We start from the raw sequence: 23,419 nt of genomic DNA, 5'->3' as shown, positions 1-23,419 counted from the left end.
TTGCTAGTTAGTTTTTGCTTTGTACGTTAAAGTGGAAATTTCCAGCGAGTAATCTGTCGCGCAGATCTCTTGGGTACGCATTTTGAGAAGGTTAGTTAAAAACACGCATCATTTTCGAAATCAAAACATGACTTGGACATATACGTCTCATCCCTTGGATCATCTCGAGTAGATTGCAAGATCACTAAAGTCAAAATGGATTACCGCCGCCAACGCTGAAGAGAAATAAAATCTGCGCATTCGTTTCGCCTAAATTCTGTCACTTCTATGTCATGTGTTAAGAAGCTTCGCTGGTCATCCTCCGTAACAAGAGTGGCATGGTTAACGATTTCTTCGTCTCAGAGCCCTTGCGGACAGACGTTATGACTTCGCAGTTAGAAGGTTCCCAACAGAAACTAGCCCGGCAAGCACTGCGCCTGGTCGCGGCACGGAGAGGAGAGAAACCGAACCCGATTACTAAGTTGTCCGCGGTAGCCGCCAGGGGACGAGCCAGAATTCGAGCAACGAATCGGCACATGCAGCTGCTTGGGTTGCGTTGCCCGTTTAATGGGTATGGTTTTATAGCGTGAGCTACACTGGCCGAGGTTGAGCAGTTTCGTGTGGCTCCTGGAAAGCCGTGCTGCCCATGCGCGAGGAGCAGTGACGCATCACGGCGCACAGCTGGCGCGCCGGAGCCGCTGCCGCGACTGGATTGGATTGGATTGGATTAAATTGGACTGTATTGGATTGAATTGTATTGGAAATCGTTTTAGCAGCAGTAAGCATGATAATCAGCTAATCCCAGACAACCAGGAAAGCTAAGAATAACCAGCTCAACCTTAGCTCACGCTACGTATACCCTGGCATAGCCGAGCTAAGCCACTGCTAATTTTTTAAATGGTGTGCCACGTACCGTTTCGAACGAAAAAAAATTTCGGACGGTTCGGGGAGACTTGCATTGTTTGCCTATGTTTTCGCTTTAAGTAGTGTTTATATTTAGCCACACATTGTACACAGTGCACTCGTCAGTCTCACCGCACTACCGAGTATTCCTCCGTCGTAATTTGGATACAATGGGCTTCATGGTAGGCGAAGTGTTTTTCCTATACCAAGGGCGACGTTTGAGTGGCGTTATGCCTCAAGGACACTTCATCCGAGACTGGGGCAACAAAGCAGATGCAGATGCAACTCCCGTGTTGTTGCTTGCGTCAACCGCCCTTGAGGATCGGCAGTACGTTCTGCGCAACCCTGAATCGTCCATCGGCTGTTCATCCAGCGCTAATGGCCGCACTCGAGCCACGTTAATTCAATTCGCTTGAAATCAATTCAGCGGCCGGTCAAGGTGCTTAAATGTGCTGAAACTGTCAACAAACACCGTTCTTCCGCGCCATTGCTGGCGGAGGGTCAACAGCAGATCAGCAAGGCCTCCAGTTGGCCTCTAGCAAAGCGGGGACAAACGCTTGCTCCCCAAATTAGACCCATTTCGTTGGTCATACGCTGAGGACGCGTTTGCGCAGCAGACATGCGGGTTACGACTGCGCATGCGCACTACCCTGTGCATCGACATCGGAGATGCGTGTTTGCGCGCGTGACGGCCGAGAGTGTTCGCGGGCGCGTGCGGGATGGTGCGGGCCACTCTGGCGAGATCTCAGCGCGGCGAGAAAACAGCTTTCAGAATGGCAGCTGCTCCGGCCGAACGAAACAGGGACGATAGTCACAGCACTCCCACTGAAAATGCGGCGGGCATGTACCGAAAAATGACAGTCATGACCTATATTAGCGTAGATCGTCAGCATGTCCAGCATTCAGTGACCTCCCATCATTTTAAGGAGTACTAAAGTTACCGTATGTTCCCCAAGGTTTCCTACCACATTTAACTGTTCAAGGTGAAACTTGGCCTCGAGTTCAATGTTTCATAGTGGTTCTACTAGGACCCGCAGGCAGAAAGCCGACAAGCGTAGCTCTTCGAGCGCCACCTTTTGCCGATTAATTACAAAAGTATCCCCGTGAGTTCTACCTAGTTCCCGCGCACGGTATTAACGAGGAAAAAAAAATCTCTGCGTACGAAAGGTCGCCTTGATGCAATGGATCCACTAGTTCCTGGAAAGAACACGCAAGTCCAAAAATGCCGAGTTGGATTGCAAGTGAACGAGAACGTTCAGGACAGCGTTTCGATGGGCCCTGCTTACGTTCAAGGTGTGCACGCGCGTACACGCGCCAATGCGCGCTGCTCATGCGGAAGCAGGGGTGCTGCAGCATTTACGTTTCGTATCGCCGAAAGGTCGCTGCTGCTGCCCCCGTAACTACAGATGAACGCGCAAAGACGATGCCGCATGCGCGTCTCCGCATAGCAAGCCCGGTTGGGGCGCATCACCCCGCCTGCCTTCAGCCACTGCATACGCTGCCGAGAGGGTCGGCCTGGAGACTGGGTGATCACAAACCAGCGGTTCGCACTACCCAGCCCCTTCAGGATCGAATGACGTAAGCGCGACGACGCTCGTGGGAGAGGCCAGGATGCCCCGATGCAGTGTCGTCACTCCTCGCACACACGGCGTGGTGCATGCATGCATGCTGCAGCACTATAGAAGGCGTGAACAGCTGCTGGGAACCAACTGAGACAGACCGAGCGAGCGATCGAGAGAGAGAGAGAGAGAGAGAGAGAGAGAGAGAGAGAGAGAGAGAGAGAGAGAGAGAGAGAGAGAGAGAGAGAGAGAGAGAGAGAGAGAGAGAGAGAGAGAGAGAGAGAGAGAGAGAGAGAGAGAGAGAGAGAGAGAGAGAGAGAGAGAGAGAGAGAGAACACTGTCGTCACTGTGTGTATCGTTAACCTCGACACGGCAGCTCATTGTGGACGCTCCACGAACTGCGGCCCGGAAAACTTGCGACCGTTGTCGTGATCATGCATGATGAGGAGATGGATCTCACTCTTCACATAGCTTGATGACACTCGTTGGGGAGTATGGAATTAAAGGAAACCATTCCTCACACCAAGGTCCGTCATCCCTTCCTCAAAACTTACTCTAATGCTCCTTCTGCGTTGCGCGCTCGCAATGCCCAGGGGCACGTGATAAAGGCCCGCTACTAATCCTGAAGGGAACACGAACAGAACATACCCCCGCCTCTTATTGAATCATACCTCCATGCTGTATATGAAAAACTGCTCGATAACTCGCTAAGCGCAATTTCAGTATCCACGGGATCTGTTTGTGTGTGTGTGTGTGTGTGTGTGTGTGTGTGTGTGTGTGTGTGTGTGTGTGTGTGTGTGTGTGTGTGTGTGTGTGTGTGTGTGTGTGTGTGTGTGTGTGTGTGTGTGTGTGTGTGTGTGTGTGTGTGTGTGTGTGTGTGTGTGTGTGTGTGTGTGTGTGGGAAAAAAAAGAGTTCAAAAACTGAGAAAGTTTCAAATTTCCCGCTACAGGTAGGACGTCAGCAGAGTCACCATTGGTGAGGCGCCGAAAGGAGAAATCAAAGTTTGGATGGGGCTTCCACACGCCGAAGCAGCACCTGATATGAGGCGCACCGTAGCGGATGGTTAGGGATTGATACCACCTGGGAACCGTTAGGGGTGTGGGAAAAGTCGACACATGGTCGTTTTTGCTTTGCGAGCCGCCTCAGCCCGGTGCTAACCTTTCGACAGAAGCACTTGTCTCACAGCCGTGCCATTGTAACGAGGTGGAGGCGTCGCTGTTTTATTTTCGTACAGTTTCTATATCTTAGCACCTCCAGCCTGACATCGATGGTCACAAATGCTGCTTTCCCAGCGCCACCTAATCTACACGCGTAATTTCTCATATACTGCGAGAAGGGGTGGACGACATTAGTGATCACCACGGCGCACCCAAGCGGAGGGATCGAAAAGGGCCGTTACGCACCTCTCTCGGCACACGGGCCGTGCATGCGCGCAGCCGGAAGGGGCCGTCGAAGCGCTGCGGTAGCCGGCTAGGTCACAGTCCACCGGCCGTGAACGGCCAATTACCCAACAAGCATGCCGCGACACGTGCTCGCGGCCACGTGAAGCGGCCGTGTGCGCAATCAGCACTCGGCTTTTGCTGTGTTGCTGCTCTTTTAGTACCGCCCATTACCACATTCTTGTTTTCCCTCTACATACGAAGGCGACGTCTCTGATTACCGGAGTTGAAAGTCCTTAAGACGTTCCTTATGGGCGGTTCACACTGTTGTCGCAACTGTCGTAACATTCCCAAACTATGGCGCCATCCGATGCCTCGGCTAACCACATTATTGAAGCGCCGTTTTTAATGTCTGTAGTTTACGATGTGCCTGTTTCGTCAGAAGTATTAGCGTTCGCGATTGCACAAGGCAGCGTACGTGTTACTGGCGTAAACACGAAAAACTCTATTGAGTATAAGACCTATAGGATACGGATCCCGTCCGGCAGCACGGCCACGTAACTCGTCCCCTACGGATCATTAATTGACGTGCCTATCTCTGTATCACACGCCAACGAACCCTCATTGCTGTAACGCGGCGACGGTCACAAAAATGTCGCTTACGAAAACTCAAAAGGAGGTATCGAAACAGACACATAGAAAAAAAAAAAAACAGAAACACATTCCGCTTCGAAGGCACCGAAAATGCACACATACACTTGCAAAGTGCATTTAAAAATGTCAGTGCTCGGAAAATATGACGCCTGGTTACACATGCAAGGCAGCTGTAGAGTGTGTACGACGCTTACTTGTAGATACAGTTTCACACACCAAACAGTGCGTGAGACCTGGGAAGTTATCGATAATTTATGCAGTCAGGCGTACATTAAATACAATAAAACTTGCAACTACCAAATTAAATCCACAAAAGTTCTTCTTTTGTAGCTTACGGCAGTGCCTTGCAGACTCCGACGAAACTCGCGCAGACTAACCCGACAGCAGCTATAACGCAGTTCATTTTCTTTAATTTCACGATTATTTCATCGCGCAATATACGAGAGAATGCTTAAATTTCTGTGCCCCAACAAACTTCGAGAAACAGAAGGTGCTCTTACAACGTTGCTGGTGTCAAAGGGGCCAGATTGTTTTTCTTTTCCCTTATAAGAGCAAGCTCAAAATCCGTGGTGAAAAAAAAAAAAATGGTTCCTAATCAGAGTGCTGGCAATGGACAGGTTTAGCTTTATCAAAGTCACTATAAACAGCTTCATCTCAGCTTGAGAACGTGTCGAAGCCCCTTTTAAAGCTTCATTTTGTAGTTCAACTACACAGCCCATTATTCGGCTTCCTAGAGGAAGCCTTCGCGCTTGCGCCCTTCGCGGGTGCAACCGCAACTGCATACCATGATGACGCCACACTGGCCTCCTATGCATTTCAGGGCTCCCTCGGCTTCGATATCGACTGTCTGCTTGTTCGCGCACTCGTTGTACAGGTTAACCATGCTCCCGTAGGTTTGACAGTGCGTAGTTGCCCGTGTGACGTCATATAGGATGATGCACGGTATGCGTGAAATAATGCCTGAAAATCGTCCGCCGGCACAATTCAGAACGTTGCAGACGCATTATTAACTCTAATACCTCCATGTAACTAGATCCCGTTAACCACTAGCGTCAGCGTCGCCGTAAGTTTACCACAGAACGTTCTAACCATTGTAATTCCATGCGATTCCTCGGCGAAGTACCACCGGGAAGGCACACATCTGAACGGTTATTCTACATCGATGTTTTGCAAGCATTCCGAGCCTCTTTCTGACCCCCCAAAAGGAAATCCAAACTGGGGTTCACCTAGTCGAAGGGTGATGGTCGCTGGGAACTGGAATGCTGCGGATTAATTTAGACCATCTTCTTCTTCAGGGTTCGACCGAAACCTCGCACCGACGGGCATTTTTTTTTTCATCTTCTATCGCATAAAACGGCTTCGTGCTGAGCAGCACAAAGCGTTAGTCAATGAGCCATCAACGCTTTTTTTTTATTACCGAGCCCTCAACTTGGTACGTCTTCTGAGGCGCGAATAACACAAACAAGCATCTTAAGCAGCTCCCAGTCTGAAATCACAACACGAATACCGCGAAAACCTAACAGGAATTCCTGTCGTACGACAAAAAAAGAAAAAAAAAACTTTGTTGTGACAACAGAAGTCCTGTTGTTACGACAAAATCATCTGTTGTTACGACACACATTTTTGTCGCAACGACAAAGGTAATTTGCTCACAACAGAGCTGCCATTTACGCTACTCTCCACAAGGGGCAATAACATTCAAACCATGTGCAACTACTGACGGAACATCAGGATCACGACAAGACAGGAATTCGGCACGGCGGAACATCAAAATCAGGGCAGGAATACGCACACGGCAGAGCATCAGAATCACGACACGGGAAGAATACGACAAGACGACAGTACGACACGCGAAAATACGACAAACTACAGAAATTTTTCTGGTCGTCTTTTTCGACCGGGTTCTAACGAAAGAAAAACCGACATTTAACAGTTTACAGCTAACTTTATTGTTAAGCGAAGTAAACACCACGGGTCTCAGTCGATGTAACCAATACAGCGCCGCCCGAAAGGACCGCAGCGCTACGAAAATTAGGGCCCCCGCTGCAAAAATACGGCCCATTTTGCTTGTTACACATCGAGCGGCTGTGTACGGAGCTATACGCGCTCATCATCTCCGCCGTATCCTGTCCCGCCGAATCCTTGCGCTGTATGCGTTCAGCTCCCCACAAGGCAAGCCCACTGTGACTCGGAGGTGCCCCGCTTGGCCTGCAGCGTTACGGCGCTGCACCGTGGCTCTGCATCCGAGATGCGGTGGCGAATGTTTAGATCGTGTTGAGCTACCGGAACCAAGTGGTGTTTGCAATAGAAGGCACGACGCGCGCGCATGCGTGCACTGGCGCACGAGCCGTTCCTGCACCAAAGCACGTCAATGCGGAGCCTTGTCTTTGTGAGGGCCGTACACGCGCGATTCGGCGGCCCTAAATACACACAGTGCGTACAGACGGCTTCCGTCCACCGCATGGGGTGTCGGCGCTGCGGAGTTTATGTTTCCAGAACTACGCTAATAGAACCGCTCATATATGTTGCATTTTGTCGAACGTACACTCGCAGTTTCGTCACAAAAAATATACGTGTCTGTCCCGGCCGCTTATATCCCTGAATGGAGGCTGCGCACCGCTTATCCAAGGGAGGTTTTCTGGGGCGTGACTGTATTTCCACGTTTGTCCACGGCCGGACTCGACTCTCCTCCCGCGCTCCCCTTACGGGCTTAGAAAAATTGGCTCGGCGCATGGGATTTTTTCTGATGCGCAGTTGGAGGGGCTGACCGCACGAGGGCAGCACCACCTCTCTGCAAGCTCTGCGTCACCGCGTCTCCACGCAAGACAAGAGCAAGGCAGCTTGAGCGTCGACAACATAACCAGTTTGCTTTCGCGGTGGCATTTCCCCATGAAACGGGGCAGTTAGTATAACCGATATGGCTAAGATTTTTTGTTCTGGTATATAAACGATATATGCGCCAGGCACTTGTTTACGCAATAAGATCAGAGCAAAGTTGTTCGCGTATGTACTATATTTGCTTGCAACATTCCTGACTTGAGGCGCACCGTGACACAAAGTTTTATTTTATGGCCATCTTTATACAATTTTGGGAAAGAAGCATATCCCCTATGACTATACCTGAATAAAAAAGCAACACACCCCACAAGAACTGGCTAATGTAGACGTGTAAAACGCACAAAAAAAAATTACACCATGGACGAAGGAGGACAACAGAGACAAGCGCTAGTACCAACTAGCATTTAAGGATGCGGGTTCGATTCCCGGCCACGGCGGCTGCTTTTTTGATGGAGGCTAAAAGCGCAAACGACCGTGTGTTTGAGATTTCGGCGGTTAATTAAGGTACCCAGGTGGTCAAAATTAATCGGGAGCTTTCCACTACCGTGCGCCTACTCGCCTAAATAGCGTGGGCGCATTAAACCCCATAATCAATCAGTCAGCATTTATTCGTAAAAACGCTCATATACAGTAGAATCTCGATAAACGGAAATCGCTTAAACGGAATTGCCGTTTAAACGGAACAGTAGCCTGTAAGTTGGTTGGTTTTTGTATTCAGATAACGTAAAAAAACTCCCGGTAATCGGAAGTAAAATTTCTGCGTCACCGTTTAAACGGAACCAGAATTGGAACTTCTTGTGATACCCATTGGCATGAGAATAAGCTTTTTACGGTTCCGGATGTTTCGCTTTTTTTTTTCTTCCTGCGTGACTTTTTTTAGGCCTCATAAGTCTCGTCTCGTAAGCGGTTAGCCGTGTTGGTGCAACGAATGCAACATCGCAGTTCTTGTTCCAGTCGTTCGGTCTGGATTCAAGATGCCGAGGTTACAGGGCTCAGCTCCTGCCGCCTCGTTCGTGCCATCGTGGTGCTATTCGCACTTCATTACCGCGTTTCCGTCTTCTAAATTCGGTGGCTCGTAAGCACTCGCGAAGTTTAGTCCTCTAGCCTCCATGAAGATGCAGTTGCAATAATTCGAACAAAAATAATTGATGCATTTTGTAGTGCTATAGTGCCTAGAATATACTGCCAGTATATACTGCCTAAGCCTCTTGAAGTTTTCTTGCTTTCTGAAAAACTATCAGCTACATTCACCTTCTAGTGCATATATATTTCCATGAAATGCCATTAAGAGTGTGTACGCTCATAAATTTGCACCTTTGCACATCTCTCTCAGTAAATAGAACTCCTGCTAAACGGAACTAATTTTTTCGGTCCCTTGAAGTTCCGTTTATCGAGAGTCTACTGTATTACACAAAAAAATGCGCACATCAGCGAAAAATTACATTCTACAATTCAATGCAATGCAATACCAACTTTCCCAGAAGTCCACCCTAATCTGCACAATATAGTCCATCAGGAAACAAGGTATGAAACACCAGTCCTTAAAAATAAACAGGGTAGAAAAAATACAAATGCAGACTACAAATACAGTCCAGTCTGCTGCAACTATAATGATCCCATCTGTCGTTTACAGATTCAAAAAAATATATTCCTTGTGAGCTGTGTTCCTACCCCGCTGTGCGAGTTTTTCCGGTTGATTTCTCGTAAAAACTGGCAAGGCCTGGATATTTCCTTCACAAATCGTAAATCCGATAGCTGAGCCGATAGCAGTTCAACGATGAGGCTTACCAAATAATGCTAGCTTGTTGGAAGGCAACAGCACTACGATAATTCTCTCACTATGTGAATGTAGCGATTTTAGGTCCTTGAATTCTACCTGCAGAACACGAAGCCATTTTTCCACAATGATCCTTCAGGACATCTTTTCATGGCACCACCATTAGTTTTCGCCGCTATGAGTGCTGGCCAACGTTACCAGGTCAAATGCGGGCAGCTTACTGGACAACTGCATATTCATCGGAGGATGTGCAACCATGCACTTTCCGCATCACAAATTGTCACACATGCGGCTGTAAGCGGCGCTGCGGCGCACACACTGCGCCCGTGAACGCGCTTGGAGGCGGCGGAGCAGCAGTGGGCTAGCAGCGCCTGCCCCCAACTTGCGGCGGCAGGCAGCAAGACGCCCCAATGCGGAGGCCGTAAGGGGAACGCGGGAGGAAAAGAGTCGAGTCCGTCCGTGGTTCGTCAAATGAATCAGATATCCTCCTCCTCCCCATTCACCAGCCGCCATGCCGTCCACTTACGGTCAATTTCGAAATGAAGAACCTTCCATGAGTTACCAACCACGGTTCTCATTGTAGAGCCTCCGTGGTAGTTTGTTTTTTTATCGTGATGTGCCCGCCTATACCCAAGCTCCCTCGTGTTGGGGAAGGCACCAATGAGCTGCCGCAGTGGTCGCATGATTCGCGCATGAGGAAATGTCGCGTTGCAGCATGGGACAGCAAAGAAGTGACGAAAGGCGTCGAATCAGTATGTACAGCCGGTAAAAGGCTTGTCTATAACACAGCGTTCGTACTCTCAGCCCTATCCTGCCCCGCCGGAGCGGGATTTGAATAAAACTACTGCGGAATTCTGAAGTCTTAGCCTTTCGCTTTTGCCTCCGACATGTTTGGGATGAGTATGTTTCGGCAGTGTTCGGATGTAGCTGGTTGAAGCTGAAATCGCTGTTATAGACAAGCGTTTTACCGGCTGTACGGTTCGCCATTCTTGAACTCGCTCTATATGCCTCCAGATTTCGAAGGCCCGTGATGAAGTTCTTGTCCGCGACGTTTCTACAGAGCCCCGCGAAGGTGTATACATTGATCAGTCGAGGGGGACGAATCGGCAATCGCAAGCCAATGTAAATCGCGTGCCACGGCGGTGCTGTAATTTAAACTGGGCCCGACCATTTGGCTGACAACAGACGGCCATGGGTTGACGTTCTACATCTGTAACATAACCCATTGGTATAGAACACTTGTCAAACGCTTAGGGGTTAAATAACGTATTCACGGGCAGCAGATGGGATGGTTCACGTGCTAAATATTAAATTTGGAAGTGTAGAATTTTCGCGCATCAAATTAAGAAATAATCTCGTTCGATGTGGTGGGAAAAAGCTCATCGAGTTTCTACATTTTGATTAGTTATGAAACAAATTGGGAATTTATAATGACCATTTTAACCAGCGAATCAGCCGAAAATATTTGATCGGAAAGTTGTAGACCCTCACAAGAAACGGCGAATATTAGAATTTCAGCGAAAACTTTATTACGGTGTAGAAAATTTTACCTCCAAATTACACGAGTCGGCGCACGCGCAACCGCTGTTGTTAGCGCGTGCTTGCGACAGCCGCAATTTTCCGTCGCGCCCAAAATTTCTCGGTATTCCATTACACCGTCGCAAATTCCCGTTAATTCAGCGGATTCTACCCACCGGCGGACCAGCAATCAGACAGCAACAAAGCGCACATTTGACGTTTACTACAATTAAACAAACCCCTTTCCCAACCCAGCTCGGCTTACACACACACATCCAAGCCTGTATATTATACCAACCGCGGCCTGTCGCCTGTGCGGAGGTCACGTCACCCTTTCTCACATCTTATGGGCATGTCCACGAAATGCGTTCCACTAATCACCCCGAGGAGCACGGGAGGCCGCGCTCCGCAGCTCCGGTCTGGACCTTCAGGTCCGGTTAATCGATAGGGCAGAACTCGCCGGTGAGGGGAGAATGCCACCGGCTACAAGCGCGGCCTGAATGGCATAGACCAAATAAAAGTTTTATCTCTCTCTCCCTCTTCAACGGATTCTCGCAGAAACTTCACCATTCGGCATATCTACTGACGATGTACAACACCGTAATCGAATGGTTTGCTCTAGTATTAAGGTCAATATTTTGCATCAACTACATCCTTAACCAATTCAGATTTTAAAAATATGACGCATGTCAACCGGAATGATTAATAAACACTTTTGTTTCAAAATAAATAAAACACTCCTGACTTTAATATTCGGCCCAAGTCACGTGGAACACAGCGTAGAAATGCAGGAGCCTTGCTTTTAGGGGTGCATGTGTTAAACTCGTTTAGATATGCGGCGATGAACAAGAAACCGTAGCAGAGGCTTCACGTTGTCTAACCTCCCGCTGTTATGCTACTACGGCACGCTGAATAATGTTTTTCGCTTCATATAAGCGATTTATCTCCACGGAAACATGCCGCGGGCTATGAGGTGCGCAATGCTAGAGGGGGGGGGGGGGGATAAGTCATACTGAGAAATAATTTAAAACACCTCGCAATCATTTACGTTCGCAACTGCGTATCCCCACGGCCAATGGGCGTTACGAAGCGTCGGCACAAACGTGCGTCGTTCGCCGAACCGCAGCGACCGGACAAATTACAGCAAACTTGCGTGAAAAAGAAAGAAAAGAAAAGCGAAAACGAAAGGTTGGCACGACAGACCTCGTGCTACAGTGCGAACGAACATCATAATAAGAAGAGCCCTCTCCGGCGTCCACGTGAGCGCTCGGTTGCTGGTCTTTAAGGCCAGCGAATCCCCGCTTACGAACGACTCGGTGCCATTTGCGCTACTCTTTATACAGCCTGAGGACACTCGCGCGAGGAGCTGACCGCTGACCTTAGGCGCTAAAGCGTTGTGATATAAATTAAAGCGTTTTAAATTGCTGCCCTGACATTATCAAAGACGCGTCCATCCACGGAGAGCGTTGGTGCCTCCGCAGCGCACACCCCCGCTACTCTCTCAAGGGCACCTGTTGGAGCGGGCGGTCATTTCGACGCGATAAACAAACAAACAAACTAACAAAAAAACACGAGAGAGAGCGACATTGTGCTATTTTTACGTTTGTATCGTCGTAGTGATCCTTTGTTTAACAAGTTACATAAATAGGCCCAGTCAAATAGGAAAAAAAAAAAAAAAAAAAGAAAGGTGGAGGAGGCATTGATTCGGTTGCCATAATAAATTAGCTGAAGCATTTACGCTCCCTTTCAGCCCACCAAGCTGACGCTCTCGCTACTTACAGGAGCTTCAATAAGCTATAGATGGTGGTGCGGGGTCCCACACCGAACTGGGATTCCAAAACGTTTTAAAGGTTGTTTTGTTTTTGCGCGTCAGCAAAGCATTAAGTGGTACAGACACAGCTGCAGATGAATAATCCTCCCGTATACGTGCACTTCACATAGCGGCCCTGATCGAATGCTGCAAGATGTTGAGACTCGATTGCTAACACAAAACGGAAGAACAGGAACGACCCACACAGTTAGCTGTGGAAAGGAAGCCCAACCTGACAATTTTCACAATGGCCAACTTCGCCAAATTTAGTTCCACTGCATTGTCAAGCCTGAAAAATGGCCCGATGTACGCCACATAGACAATCGGAAATCGTATTGTCTGCCTTCAGGCATCGATTAATACAGTTCCGGCAGATAGCCACAATAGACCGAGGAGGCGACGCGTCCCTCAATACTGTTTCAAAGCTGCGGCCGTATCGCCCATTCTTCTTACTTGTATGTCAGGGAGGTATTAACGCGTGAAGTTTCCCTAGTGGAGGCTTTCCTGACTACGTGCAAGCGGTGGGACAGGGGAGGGGGGGGGGGGGGGGGGGTTCCCATTTATTCCTTTCATTGCTTTTCAAGGAAGTGGAACTTTATTAAAACTGTTTTTCAAAACAATCCTTCGCTATTTGTTTGTCCCAAAAGTTGGCACGTTGGTGTGACGTGCTCTAGCCGGTTTCCGGTCTCAGATAAAGCGCGCACGCTCTACAAGCAACGCATACAGCCACCTCGCCCAGAGCTCTGCACTTCGCCGTCACGCACGGAAATACGTCCCGGTTGCCCTTCGACCCTATCAACGCATACACACCGCACATGCCGGGCGCGCGTCGAGTGCACCGGCAACAGCGCTCGCGAATGTACAATAGAAAATAAAGCAAACAAAACGCACGGTATTCGTTCCGAAACTTTTGTCACAGTCGAGGGGCATGCAGCTAAGATGATACTAGTACGGCCCGCCCCCCCCCCCCCCTTTTTTTTTTTGCTTTACATTTCATTACTCTTCAAGGTTTAAGGAAGAAAACAAAAACGACACTCGTGTGAGCGGATAATAAAAGGTATAAAGCGACGCGAGAAACGTCACAATACAGGAAGATTCGCGCGTTTGTGACATCACGGCCTCCGCGATCGGCTGCCGGCGGCGCGCCGTTGCTCGCGCCGCCGGGAGCTAATCGCGGAGGCCACGGTGACATTCTCGCCGCTTTCAATCACACCAAACGGCATTGAAGTTTGTGGGTGACGCTGAACGCATATACACCCTGCACGCTAGCCAGCCATCCTGATGTGAGGTCTGCCCGCCAGCCCAAGTGACACGTACCGTATAAAAAAAAACAAAAAAAAAAAAACACTGTGGTACTAGCACAAAGCCATGCAATGCGACGCGATGGTACGCTGCTGCTTGATATAGACATACATGTTTGGTAGTACCACGGCAATATTGATAAAGAGAACTGACTAAACGTTAGTTTGCCCGTCCGGATGAGTATACTCACAATACAGGAAGATTCGCGTGTTTGTGACATCACGGCCTCCGCGATCGGCTGCCGCTATAGGGGGACTGCAGGGGGAATCCACTATAGGGGGACTGCATATCCGGGCCCTATAATCCAGGTATCTCTTAACTGAAGCAAAAGCGTGTGCGGGGCATCAAAAAATGGCACCCATGACAAAAAAGCATGCTTCCCTCAGTCGATTGGTCCACCCATTTTACACGTATGGACATATGAACCGCCATAAGTACATAAGGGAAGTGCTTCGGTGCAGGAAGTGGCTTCAGGACGGAAGCTCACTCAAATCAGTGCTCAATAAAACCGCTGAAGGCGTGCCCAGCTACACCCCAGAATATTGATGTATATAAAAAGAAAAAGATGTTCCTGGCGTGCCCGTTAAATGTACGATTAAATAGGCACTGTGAACAATAAAAACGCAAAATTGATTCTGACGATTCCGTTGGGGACCGGCTTTGAGAAGAGCTGGTGCCCGGCCGAAACGTCAAAATAAATCTTGCCATGCGTTGCACTGTTACTGTTTGAGCATTTTATATATATATATATATATATATATATATATATATATATATATATATATATATATATATATATATATATATATATATATATATATATATATATATATATATATATATATATATATATATATAGCGTAGTAAGAAAGATGGGATGTCTTTGGCTGTCTTGTCCAAATCATTCTCTTAAAAATAATTTCAAAGCTTATAATTTTTTTCCAGACACCTACACGCGAAGACATCAGGTAAACACAAAAGCGACCTCCCATAAGAGTGATTTGCCGAAGTGCTCTCTCGCCCCTGTATTCAGTGTTAAAAATAATCGGGCTTTGTCCCGCCTTTGTCGGTGCAAATTCGTCTATAGCTTCCCGTGACAGATGCGATTGAGAGCGGTGTAACCAATTTGGCATTTCGAAACAGCAGGCGTCGAGGCATGAATAGTGGAGAGCACGCGTCACAGTATATACAGTGCGCAGCTTTGAATTGTTACGTCACTATCCAAACCACGCATGTGAAATAATGCAACGCCTCATGATTAAAATGAAAGAAGCACGCTCGGTTAGTAAAAAAAAGTTTACCCCACATTACTCCATCGTTCACACCGACACAACGAGTGGTCGATAGCTCAACTGTGATTGCCTCACAAGACCCCAAGCGCATATGCACTTCGTTTCTTCTGACGCCTTTGGAACATCTGTCCGCCAGCGGCAGTGTATACACGAAAGCGCCGTCACTACTTTGAGCGCGCCGAAAGACCCCATCTACCTTATGTAAACACATATGTGTGTATGCGTGCATGTGCGTGTGTCTGAGAATTTTGTGGAAAGGACACCTTGGAGAACACTCATTGTTTGAATCCAAAGCCGCCGTAATATAGTGTCTTCCGCCGTTAATTGACGAAAAAAAAAATCACCAACAACAAAAAACACTTCCGCAGCGCTGGTTTCGAGCCATCTGTTGCGCAATAACGCATTCGCCATGCCTAAGCTTCTCCCTAAAGCGGTGTGCAGAGCCAGATGGCAGCGGAAAAAGAGCGCGGAGTTTAAAGTGGCTACAAAAAGCGCGCACCGAGTGTGAAGTGCAGGCCGCACGACGGCGTAATGTGCATGCAGTGTCACGAAGCATAAAACCGGCCCAGGTGTCATAGATCGCGCCGAAAAAAAAAAAAAAGGAAAAAAATCTACACAACAGGAGGAACCTAAAACAGGTCTAGAGTCGTTTTTTGGCAGCATTATACGTTAATTCACAGTGACAGACACATTCGAACTCAATCGTGGGAGGACCCCAGCCTCACAACTTTCTCTCTGTAGGACCACGAGGGAAGGGACCACGCGTGTCACTTACGCATGCACGCGCGCGCGCACGCACACACGCAAAACCCCTAACGGCCACGAGTGTAGCGGACTTTTAAAACTGCCGACGGCAGTAACACTCGGAGCCGTGGCCACCAACAACAACCACGAGAGAGGCACACTCACACACACACACACACACAGCGAGGCATGCCGGCAAGAGGAGCGCAACATGTGAACCCGGGACGCGGAGCGCGGCATGTGGCGGGTGCTCGGCGACCCGAGCGGCACAGGTTTGCGGGTCTGCTGCTGCGAGCCGCCAACACGCGCAAAGGCCGAGTGCTCGTCCCTGTGCGCGTGCTCGCCGACAGCCGACTCACCTCCGAAGCGGTGCGCGAACAGCCTCGAGTGCCTGGCCGCCAGCAGCCAGGGGTAGAGGGGCTGCGGGTCCCGGGACACCATGAAGGGCCCGCCGGGGCCCACCAGGTGTCCCAGCGGCGGCGGCGGGTGGTGGTGCTGCAGCGGAGACGCCGAGCTCAGGTAGGGCGGGGGCGGCGCGCGCGACAGCGGGTGCTGCTGCTGCTGCTGCTGCTGGTGGTGGTGCTCGGCCACCATGGCGGCGTACGCGGCCGCCAGCGGGGGAAAGGTGGCCATGGGCACCGCCACGCCCGTGGCGTGCGCCGGCGGCCGCGGGGAGTCCGGGGGCCCCGAGGCGGCCAGCGAGTCCGGCACGTGGTGCTGGTGGTGGTGGTGGTGGTGGTGCGCGGTGTCGGCGCGCCGCTCGTCCACCGCATCCTTGCCCACGATGGACTCGATGGAGAAGCCGAGCTTGGGCTTGTTGGGGGCCGCTGTAGGCATCATGGTCTCCGGCGGTGACACCATGCCGGCTCGCTGCCACTCAGCCCGGCAGCATCGAGGCTCGCTCCCTCGAGGTGGGGCTCCCTAGCGCTACGCAGCCAGCGGGCGGCTCATCGCGGCGGTCCGTGGGCGCACGACAGCTTGGTTCGGCCGGCCGGCTCGCTCTGCGCGGGCCGCCGGGGCTGGGGGCCGGACGGGGAGGAGCCTGCCGCTCGGACGGGGGACGGCGCAGCGGGGGACCGGCCCTTCGCCGGGGGCGGGATCCCCGGCGGCGGCCGCGCGGAGCGCGCCTGGCGGCATCTGTCGGCCGCCCGCCGAAGCCGCTCGCAATGGCGCTTCTCATCCCGGTCTGCGATCCCAGCGCGACGCTGGCTTGTGCTCCAATGTTCAGCCGACTCTCAGCGTATTAGAAGCAGTGCTGTTCCGGTTATTTTTGCGCACACGTATGTAAGATTCTCATCATCTTCCTTCATGCTGTTTCGGATGTCGTTCAAAGGGGGAACGGAAAGTTGGAATTGTGCGCGTCCCGTCGAGCTGTCATGTCGATATCCCGCATGGGATCTTGTTCCGCGCGCATGCAGCGCTCACTGCGTACGTGCTATGGCGCAAATGTGGTGATAGGGCTGGGGTGCCGCAAATGGTCCCCGTCACGCGGCTTGTTTTTACTTAGGTCATCAGTTTTCCCATTTTGTACGCGTTTCGTTAGGTGCGGGTTCGTTCGATGGAAATCAGCGATGTAGACGCCAAGAATCTTCGGCAGTTTTTGAATGAGGCAGCATAACGAAGTCATGCTTCGTTTAAACGAGCTTTGGAAGGGCGTGTGAAAAAGTTCGTTTAAGCGAATCTTCGCTATAGTGAACCGATCTATGGAACTTGTTATATTTATGCCTAAATTATTCGCGTTTTCAGCGAGACTCTGATCCCATACATATTATCTGATACGGTGTGTCGCATCCCGGACGAATGTTCTGACCTTACGCGGTGGGATTACGAGCAGCCGTGCGCAAGAGCCGCTCATTCTGAAAGAACGGCCACAGCTTGCAGGTTGCAAAGCATCAGATATCGCTGGCACAGCTCCCAAATTAAATATTTCGAAACGAAAACTGCGCGCACGCTTATGCCCGTGGATTCCAGACGAGAAACCTGTATAGCCAAGGCAAGAAAAATCTTTGTATATACGTGAGGATGCCGCTGACCCCCATTCCCATTGTGATTCTAATCCCGATGGAGGTGTGTATATCGTTTCGATGGTGATTTCTCAAACAAACAAAAAGGCTCGTTCAACCAAGTCCTTGGTTTGGGTTTGCTCTTTGTGTTCCTTTTGGTACAGTGGCGGAAGTTAGTCACCCTTTCTTACGCTGCTTAAACTACACCACCCGAAAGTGGCCGTATTACTCACAGACTGGTTTAGAGTAGAGCTGGACGCGTATGCGTCAGTAGCATCACAACCCCGCATGCCGCATATCTCAGGCGATCCGCTGGCCACAACGATGCGCCGCCCAAGTCAGTAGCAAGGTCAGCAAATGTAGGCGCACGGTCCGGGACCAGGGGTTTCCTCGCGAGCGCATGAGCTGTCAGTGACGGGACTCGTCTCCTCGAGAAATTTCAATAGCGCGTATTTGAAATAATTCTTCAAAACGTATTCCGGTGATTGTGTGTTTGAAGTGTAGACATGTAACTCTTACAGTGGCCTCATTCAACGATGCGTGGTCGTGCGACATACATAGGTATATAGGTTAGGCTGTTGGGAAACGACCGGAATATTGGTGGCAAAGCTGCAATTGCGCTTATACTCTAAGAAGTCCCCGTATTGCGCCCTCACCACAACGATCCAGAATGACATTCCTGCCTTTCCTTAACCTGTATTCCTTCCGTCCAATCGAAGTGACCTAGTGCGAAAATTCGATGAATGACGTTTGAGCATTCAATTTAGATGAAAACGGCATCTGCGTGTGCACATCGATCGTGTAATGAAAAACACCATTCACGCCTTGCGTATTGTCCTGCACACATGCACTTTTTTTCTTTAGTGAAACCGTATGTTGGGCTTCGTTATTCGCCGAATTTGCTCCGTACAGGGCCACTTCAATTGGTCAGTCTGGAGCAGTGTGGTGAGGACGACCTACGGGGACCCCTTGCGTAGCTTTCGCGCCGCACAGCGAAATCAACCCGCCGCTTTGGGAGAGGATGCGTAGTAACTTTAATTAAGAAGACATAAATAGTGACGTATTTGTTCTTGCAAAGTGGTTTGAGGAGAGGTGGGGCTACACGCCGGAATTGTGTGCAATCTTAAAAGCGATCGTGTACAAGTCACGACTCGAAGTTTGTTTTTCCACCGAAACTCGGTAAAGGAACGTTTTTTACACGACAATCTTCGTTTCCTTGATCATGTAGTTTAATTTGATGGTAGGTCTACGGGCTAGTTTCGATTTTATAACGAAGGTCATCCCGCTTTGTTTATCATTTAATCGACTAATCGTGCACGGAGGCAGCTGTTTACGATAATTCAAGAACTGAGTGAATAGCGCATTGCAAGTGTCCAATTTGTCTCACTTCATTTCTTGCCGACGTTAAATAATTGCTTCATTTTTTTTGAACCACTGGATATACCGCGTTATAATAATAAAACATGAATATTATTATTATTATTATTATTATTATTATTATTATTATTATTATTATTATTATTATTATGTACGAAATTTGATAAATAAAATGACTGGAGTATATTTATATTGTGCGATGTGTGTTTAAACAAAGAGCGGTGGAAAGAGCAGTGAAAGATTTCAACTTTGGCGTGGTGTCATGAGAGATTTTTAGAATAGGGAATGCACGCTTAGAGGATCGCAGTCCTCTGGTTGAGAGGCGCCACAATGCACTGAAGCGAATAATAGAGCAGATTTGGCGAATGACAGGAACGTGAATGCCATCTGATTCAACAATATGATCGGCGCTGTGACACTGATCAACGCAGAGCATCGCGCATGCAATTGCATGCATTGCGTGAAACCACAGACCCAACTTTTTAGCCGAATGGTATACGCTCGACATCGGCGTTCGGCGACCTTTATTTTTGGCTACAGAGATTGGTCAATAGAGCGTTTCGTGGTGACGCCAGCCCACATGATTGTCTTAGGAGGTGAGATACACGGCCGTTGCGTTTGTATGTGCACCCACACAGCATGCTTTAGCATATATCGTTTCACCTCGAACGCAAGCGAACTTCCTTGCAATGCTGTAGGCTTTGATTGTATTGGCTACTAGCCTTCTGGAACATCTCGCAGGTCGCAAGAGTGGAAGAAGGGCTTGCGCGCGCACGCGCCATTTCTGACTTGCAAGCCATTTCTGACTATGGTTTGCAAGCCAAAATCACTGCCTCCAATTGGCGCACGCGCACTATAGTAGCGACCACGTAAGGCAACTGCGCACGCAAAGGGCTCTGTCGGCTTCCGTACTCTCAAATTCCCGGTTTCCACACCTCCCATAAGTCGAGTGGAAAGGGAAAATCCGACCTAACAAAGACAGCTCGGAAGCCACAAATTCTTCGACTGTATCTCAATCTTCGTAAAACAGAAGCACGAACACATGCGCATAAAATCCCGCGCTTGAAAACACACAGAACGAGGCTTAGTTTCCGATTGGTGGCCCACTGTAAGTCCGTAAAATAGGAATCGAAGTTTTAGGTGGGGCTGTACCTTGACGCACATGAACGTACACGAAATGTGCCTTCCACTGCTCTCAATAAACATGTGTTTGACTGGCGCCTTGAATGTCGTCTTGCCCGTTTTTTCGTCAGCATGGTGAGAGCTTTTACGGTGGTGCATTTTGCTGGCCTTTGCTCAAGGACGGGTCTCGGCTGGGAAAACAGGGAACCCCAAAAGCAGCGCAGTTGCCCCCGCCCAAAACCAGTGGCCCTGCAGCGCGGTGATGACGCAGGGCTGACGGACACAAGGCCTGCCGCGGACTGCGCAAAGGGCGGAGCGCGGTTGCTCGTAACCATTTTGGTCTCCTCCTGGACTGGCGCGATCATACATGGGATTGGAACTGTGCGTCGAGCGTCGCCGGAGATTAGTCCTTTCGATGGCGTGAGAGGGTGGCCATTTGGCAGTGCATAGGAAATGGCATGCTGGCATTCGATACGCTTCGACGGGCTCGCCGACTGAAGCACGCTCCCTCTAGTGTTTTCGCTTCGCATACGTACCGTCACATGGTTGCAACAGAACGAATCGCAATCTTCCGCCCCCATTTTTGGGCAGCGCGCGACCCGTGCTGAGATGATCTAATACCGCTTTACCCGTGCGCCACGTGCGTTTTATCGAGTGACGCCCATCGGTGCGCACACTCTCTATCCTTTCTATACGCCTGTCCAGTCGGGCTTTCTTCGTTTATTTGAACGTTACTGCAGGTTTTTCCGCTCAATTTAATCCAATCGCAATTCAATTTAATCTAAGCCAATTTAATCCAAGTGCCAACCAATTTAATCCAGCTGCCGGAAGGTTGTTCAGGGGTGTTTTGTGCTGCGGAATTAGGCGCAGCTTTGCGGGCTTCTCTGCCCGGCACATCGTTAACGATAACACCGATTCTATTTTCTCCTCCACCTATTCATTTCTGCCTGCCTCGCTTCTTGTCCTGGCTACCGTGGCTGTCTTTGATTCTCCCCCTTCTTAGCCAAACGGCTCCACACACGTATTTCGTCGCCTCGCGCAGCCAGAACAAGCATACCGCAACTCTGCGTAGATGACTGAGCTTAGACGTTATTTCCCATTCTCGAATATGCACTGCACATGGAGGAATGAATGGTACGGAGAGGTGACCATTTTTGTGAAGCCACTCCCGCCATGTCACGATGTCCACGGAGCTCGCCACCGTTTCCGATCTCCCCGCATGCACTGCGTCCCGCGCCTTCTCCGCCGTTGCTTCCGCTCGAAGAGCAACTGATTTAGCATGCCGGGTCACGGGAGCGTCGAAGGAACCTGCGACGTCGCGAAATCTGTTGTAAATCAGCCGTATATACCCGTCTTCCGCGCCGCTAGTTTCACCACCATAGCTATGTCGAAGCGCTCTAAAAATTGTCCAAGGCATTTAACAAAATTTAGCCTCCGCAGCGGTAAAAAATCAAGCCATAGACTATACAAGGAGCTTCTTAAATGACGTCACCTCCGCCACATTTCCTTAAAGGGGCCCTGAAAGGCATTTTGAGCACACTAAATGAACTAGCGCAATCGCTAGATTGGGTCACCAACGTCACCTGTGCCAAGTATTACTCTTTTACGCGCAGCGGAAAGCTCACACTTTTGTTGCAAAGTTTGTCGCTTTTTTCTCACCCTTTCCTTCGTGTTTTTGGACGCCGCCATCTTCACATGTCTACATCATCGATTCCCAGATGTTCGTCATGAGCTAGACATCCTGCTATTGGGCGGCTTTTTCACGCACTTCCGGCAAAGAGATGAGTCGTCTGCTCAGCGTCGGCTCGCCGGCTGATCTGCCAGCGGAGTGCCGGAGTGCTTTGACATTTTACGACAAACGAAACAAGTGTAAACAAACGCTTAACCGTTTGTATTGAATGCAACACGGCCATAACACGACGTGGATTTTATCTTACGTGAGTACGTACCATAAAGAAAGACCCGTGGCACTTCTTTGGTGCAATCGCAGAGAACGCCCTGAGCCGAATGCCCGGGTTTGACGCGTACATTTTATTCAACTTCAAAACAATCCAGAGATGCGTTTCGAACGAACGCAACGTCACAACATGCGTTGCAAGTCTGAACCGCGATTGACAGACGATGAATTGCCTCCTCCTGCCCGTCGTAAATTCGGCACTCACCTCACACCCGGTTTGCGGGGACGAGCAGCAAGTCACAACTCTGGCGCGCAAGCGAGAAGGCTTTTAGCCAGGCATACTGCACATACCCCATGCGAGGTTGAGTGGTACGTCGTTCGAGAAAGATAATCCAGACCATGGGAAGCACTATCCACCCGCAGAAGTACAAAGTCGCATTTCATCGCGAAACGAACGCGTCCACAACACACAGGAGGCGATGCACACACACACACACAGCTTCGGTCGCTGCATTGGCTTAGCTGACAAGCTTCGTTCGGACAATCAGCGATGCTACGACGATACAGAGCTGCGTGAGGACGACGTGATAACCACTTCACGTATTTAAAAAGAGATGGGCAAAGAACTAGGTTCATCGGAAGCAAAAAATCTTTCCTCCATTATAGTGCCTGAAATATACTGGCTAGTGTGCCGAGGGCGGGCTCCAGGCGGGCGCCGGGAGCGATGTACGCGGCCGTCTGCCGCTTGGGGCGCTGCCGTGCGGGAGTGTGCGCGTTTATCCGGCCCGAGCAGATCGCGCGGTTACCTCCGAGCTGCGTAGCAGACGGCAGCGGCAGAACTTTCCATTCCCGCTTGCGACGAAAGCGAGCGAAAGCGACGGGAATTCTGTCGCGCAACCAAAATTTGTCCCGACCATTCGACAAAAACGATCGTCGCGCGACAAAGCGACGGAATTCCTGCCGCTCTCACTCGCTTTCGTCGCAAGTGCGAACGGGCCTTTATGCGCAATCTCCGCCCCACATAAAACAAGCTCTTGCTTGTCGCCTGAGCATACGGTTGATATCTGACTACGTTACACTGTGCTTGCCAGTGTATTTAAACGATGTCACTAGGTTTGAAACGTACGCGCTCGGCGTGCAGCTTTGTAAACGCAAGCGGTTTCACATACGCACGCTATTTTGCTGCTAATAGAGTTTTAGTACAGCGTTTGTGGCCTTTGCACACGCTAAACGCTAAATTTTTGTGTCCCGCTACGTGACACCG

General features: G+C 49.9%; 1 protein-coding gene across 2 annotated transcripts in view; it reads right to left on the bottom strand.

Annotated features, from left to right (window-relative positions):
• The window catches only part of LOC144179294 (uncharacterized), a 262,947-nt gene extending 246,075 nt beyond the window's left edge, over positions 1-16,872 (bottom strand). Inside the window, exon 1 of one of the 2 annotated variants that reach the window (XM_077707602.1) lies at positions 16,116-16,872. In XM_077707602.1, the coding sequence (XP_077563728.1) occupies positions 16,116-16,617 (502 nt within the window). In that variant the 5' untranslated portion in view covers positions 16,618-16,872. The remainder of the gene's footprint in view (positions 1-16,115) is intronic. The other variant, XM_077707596.1, reaches the window with a different exon arrangement.
• Between the last annotated feature and the right edge of the window lie 6,547 nt (positions 16,873-23,419).

This window comes from Haemaphysalis longicornis, unplaced genomic scaffold, assembly GCF_048455015.1.
Source record: "Haemaphysalis longicornis isolate Haplotype H1 unplaced genomic scaffold, Haemaphysalis longicornis Haplotype H1 scaffold_1, whole genome shotgun sequence".
Lineage (NCBI taxonomy): Eukaryota > Metazoa > Arthropoda > Arachnida > Ixodida > Ixodidae > Haemaphysalis > Haemaphysalis longicornis.
The sequence above is the reverse complement of the archived record's forward strand: the minus strand, read 5'-3'. Positions and strand labels throughout refer to the sequence as shown.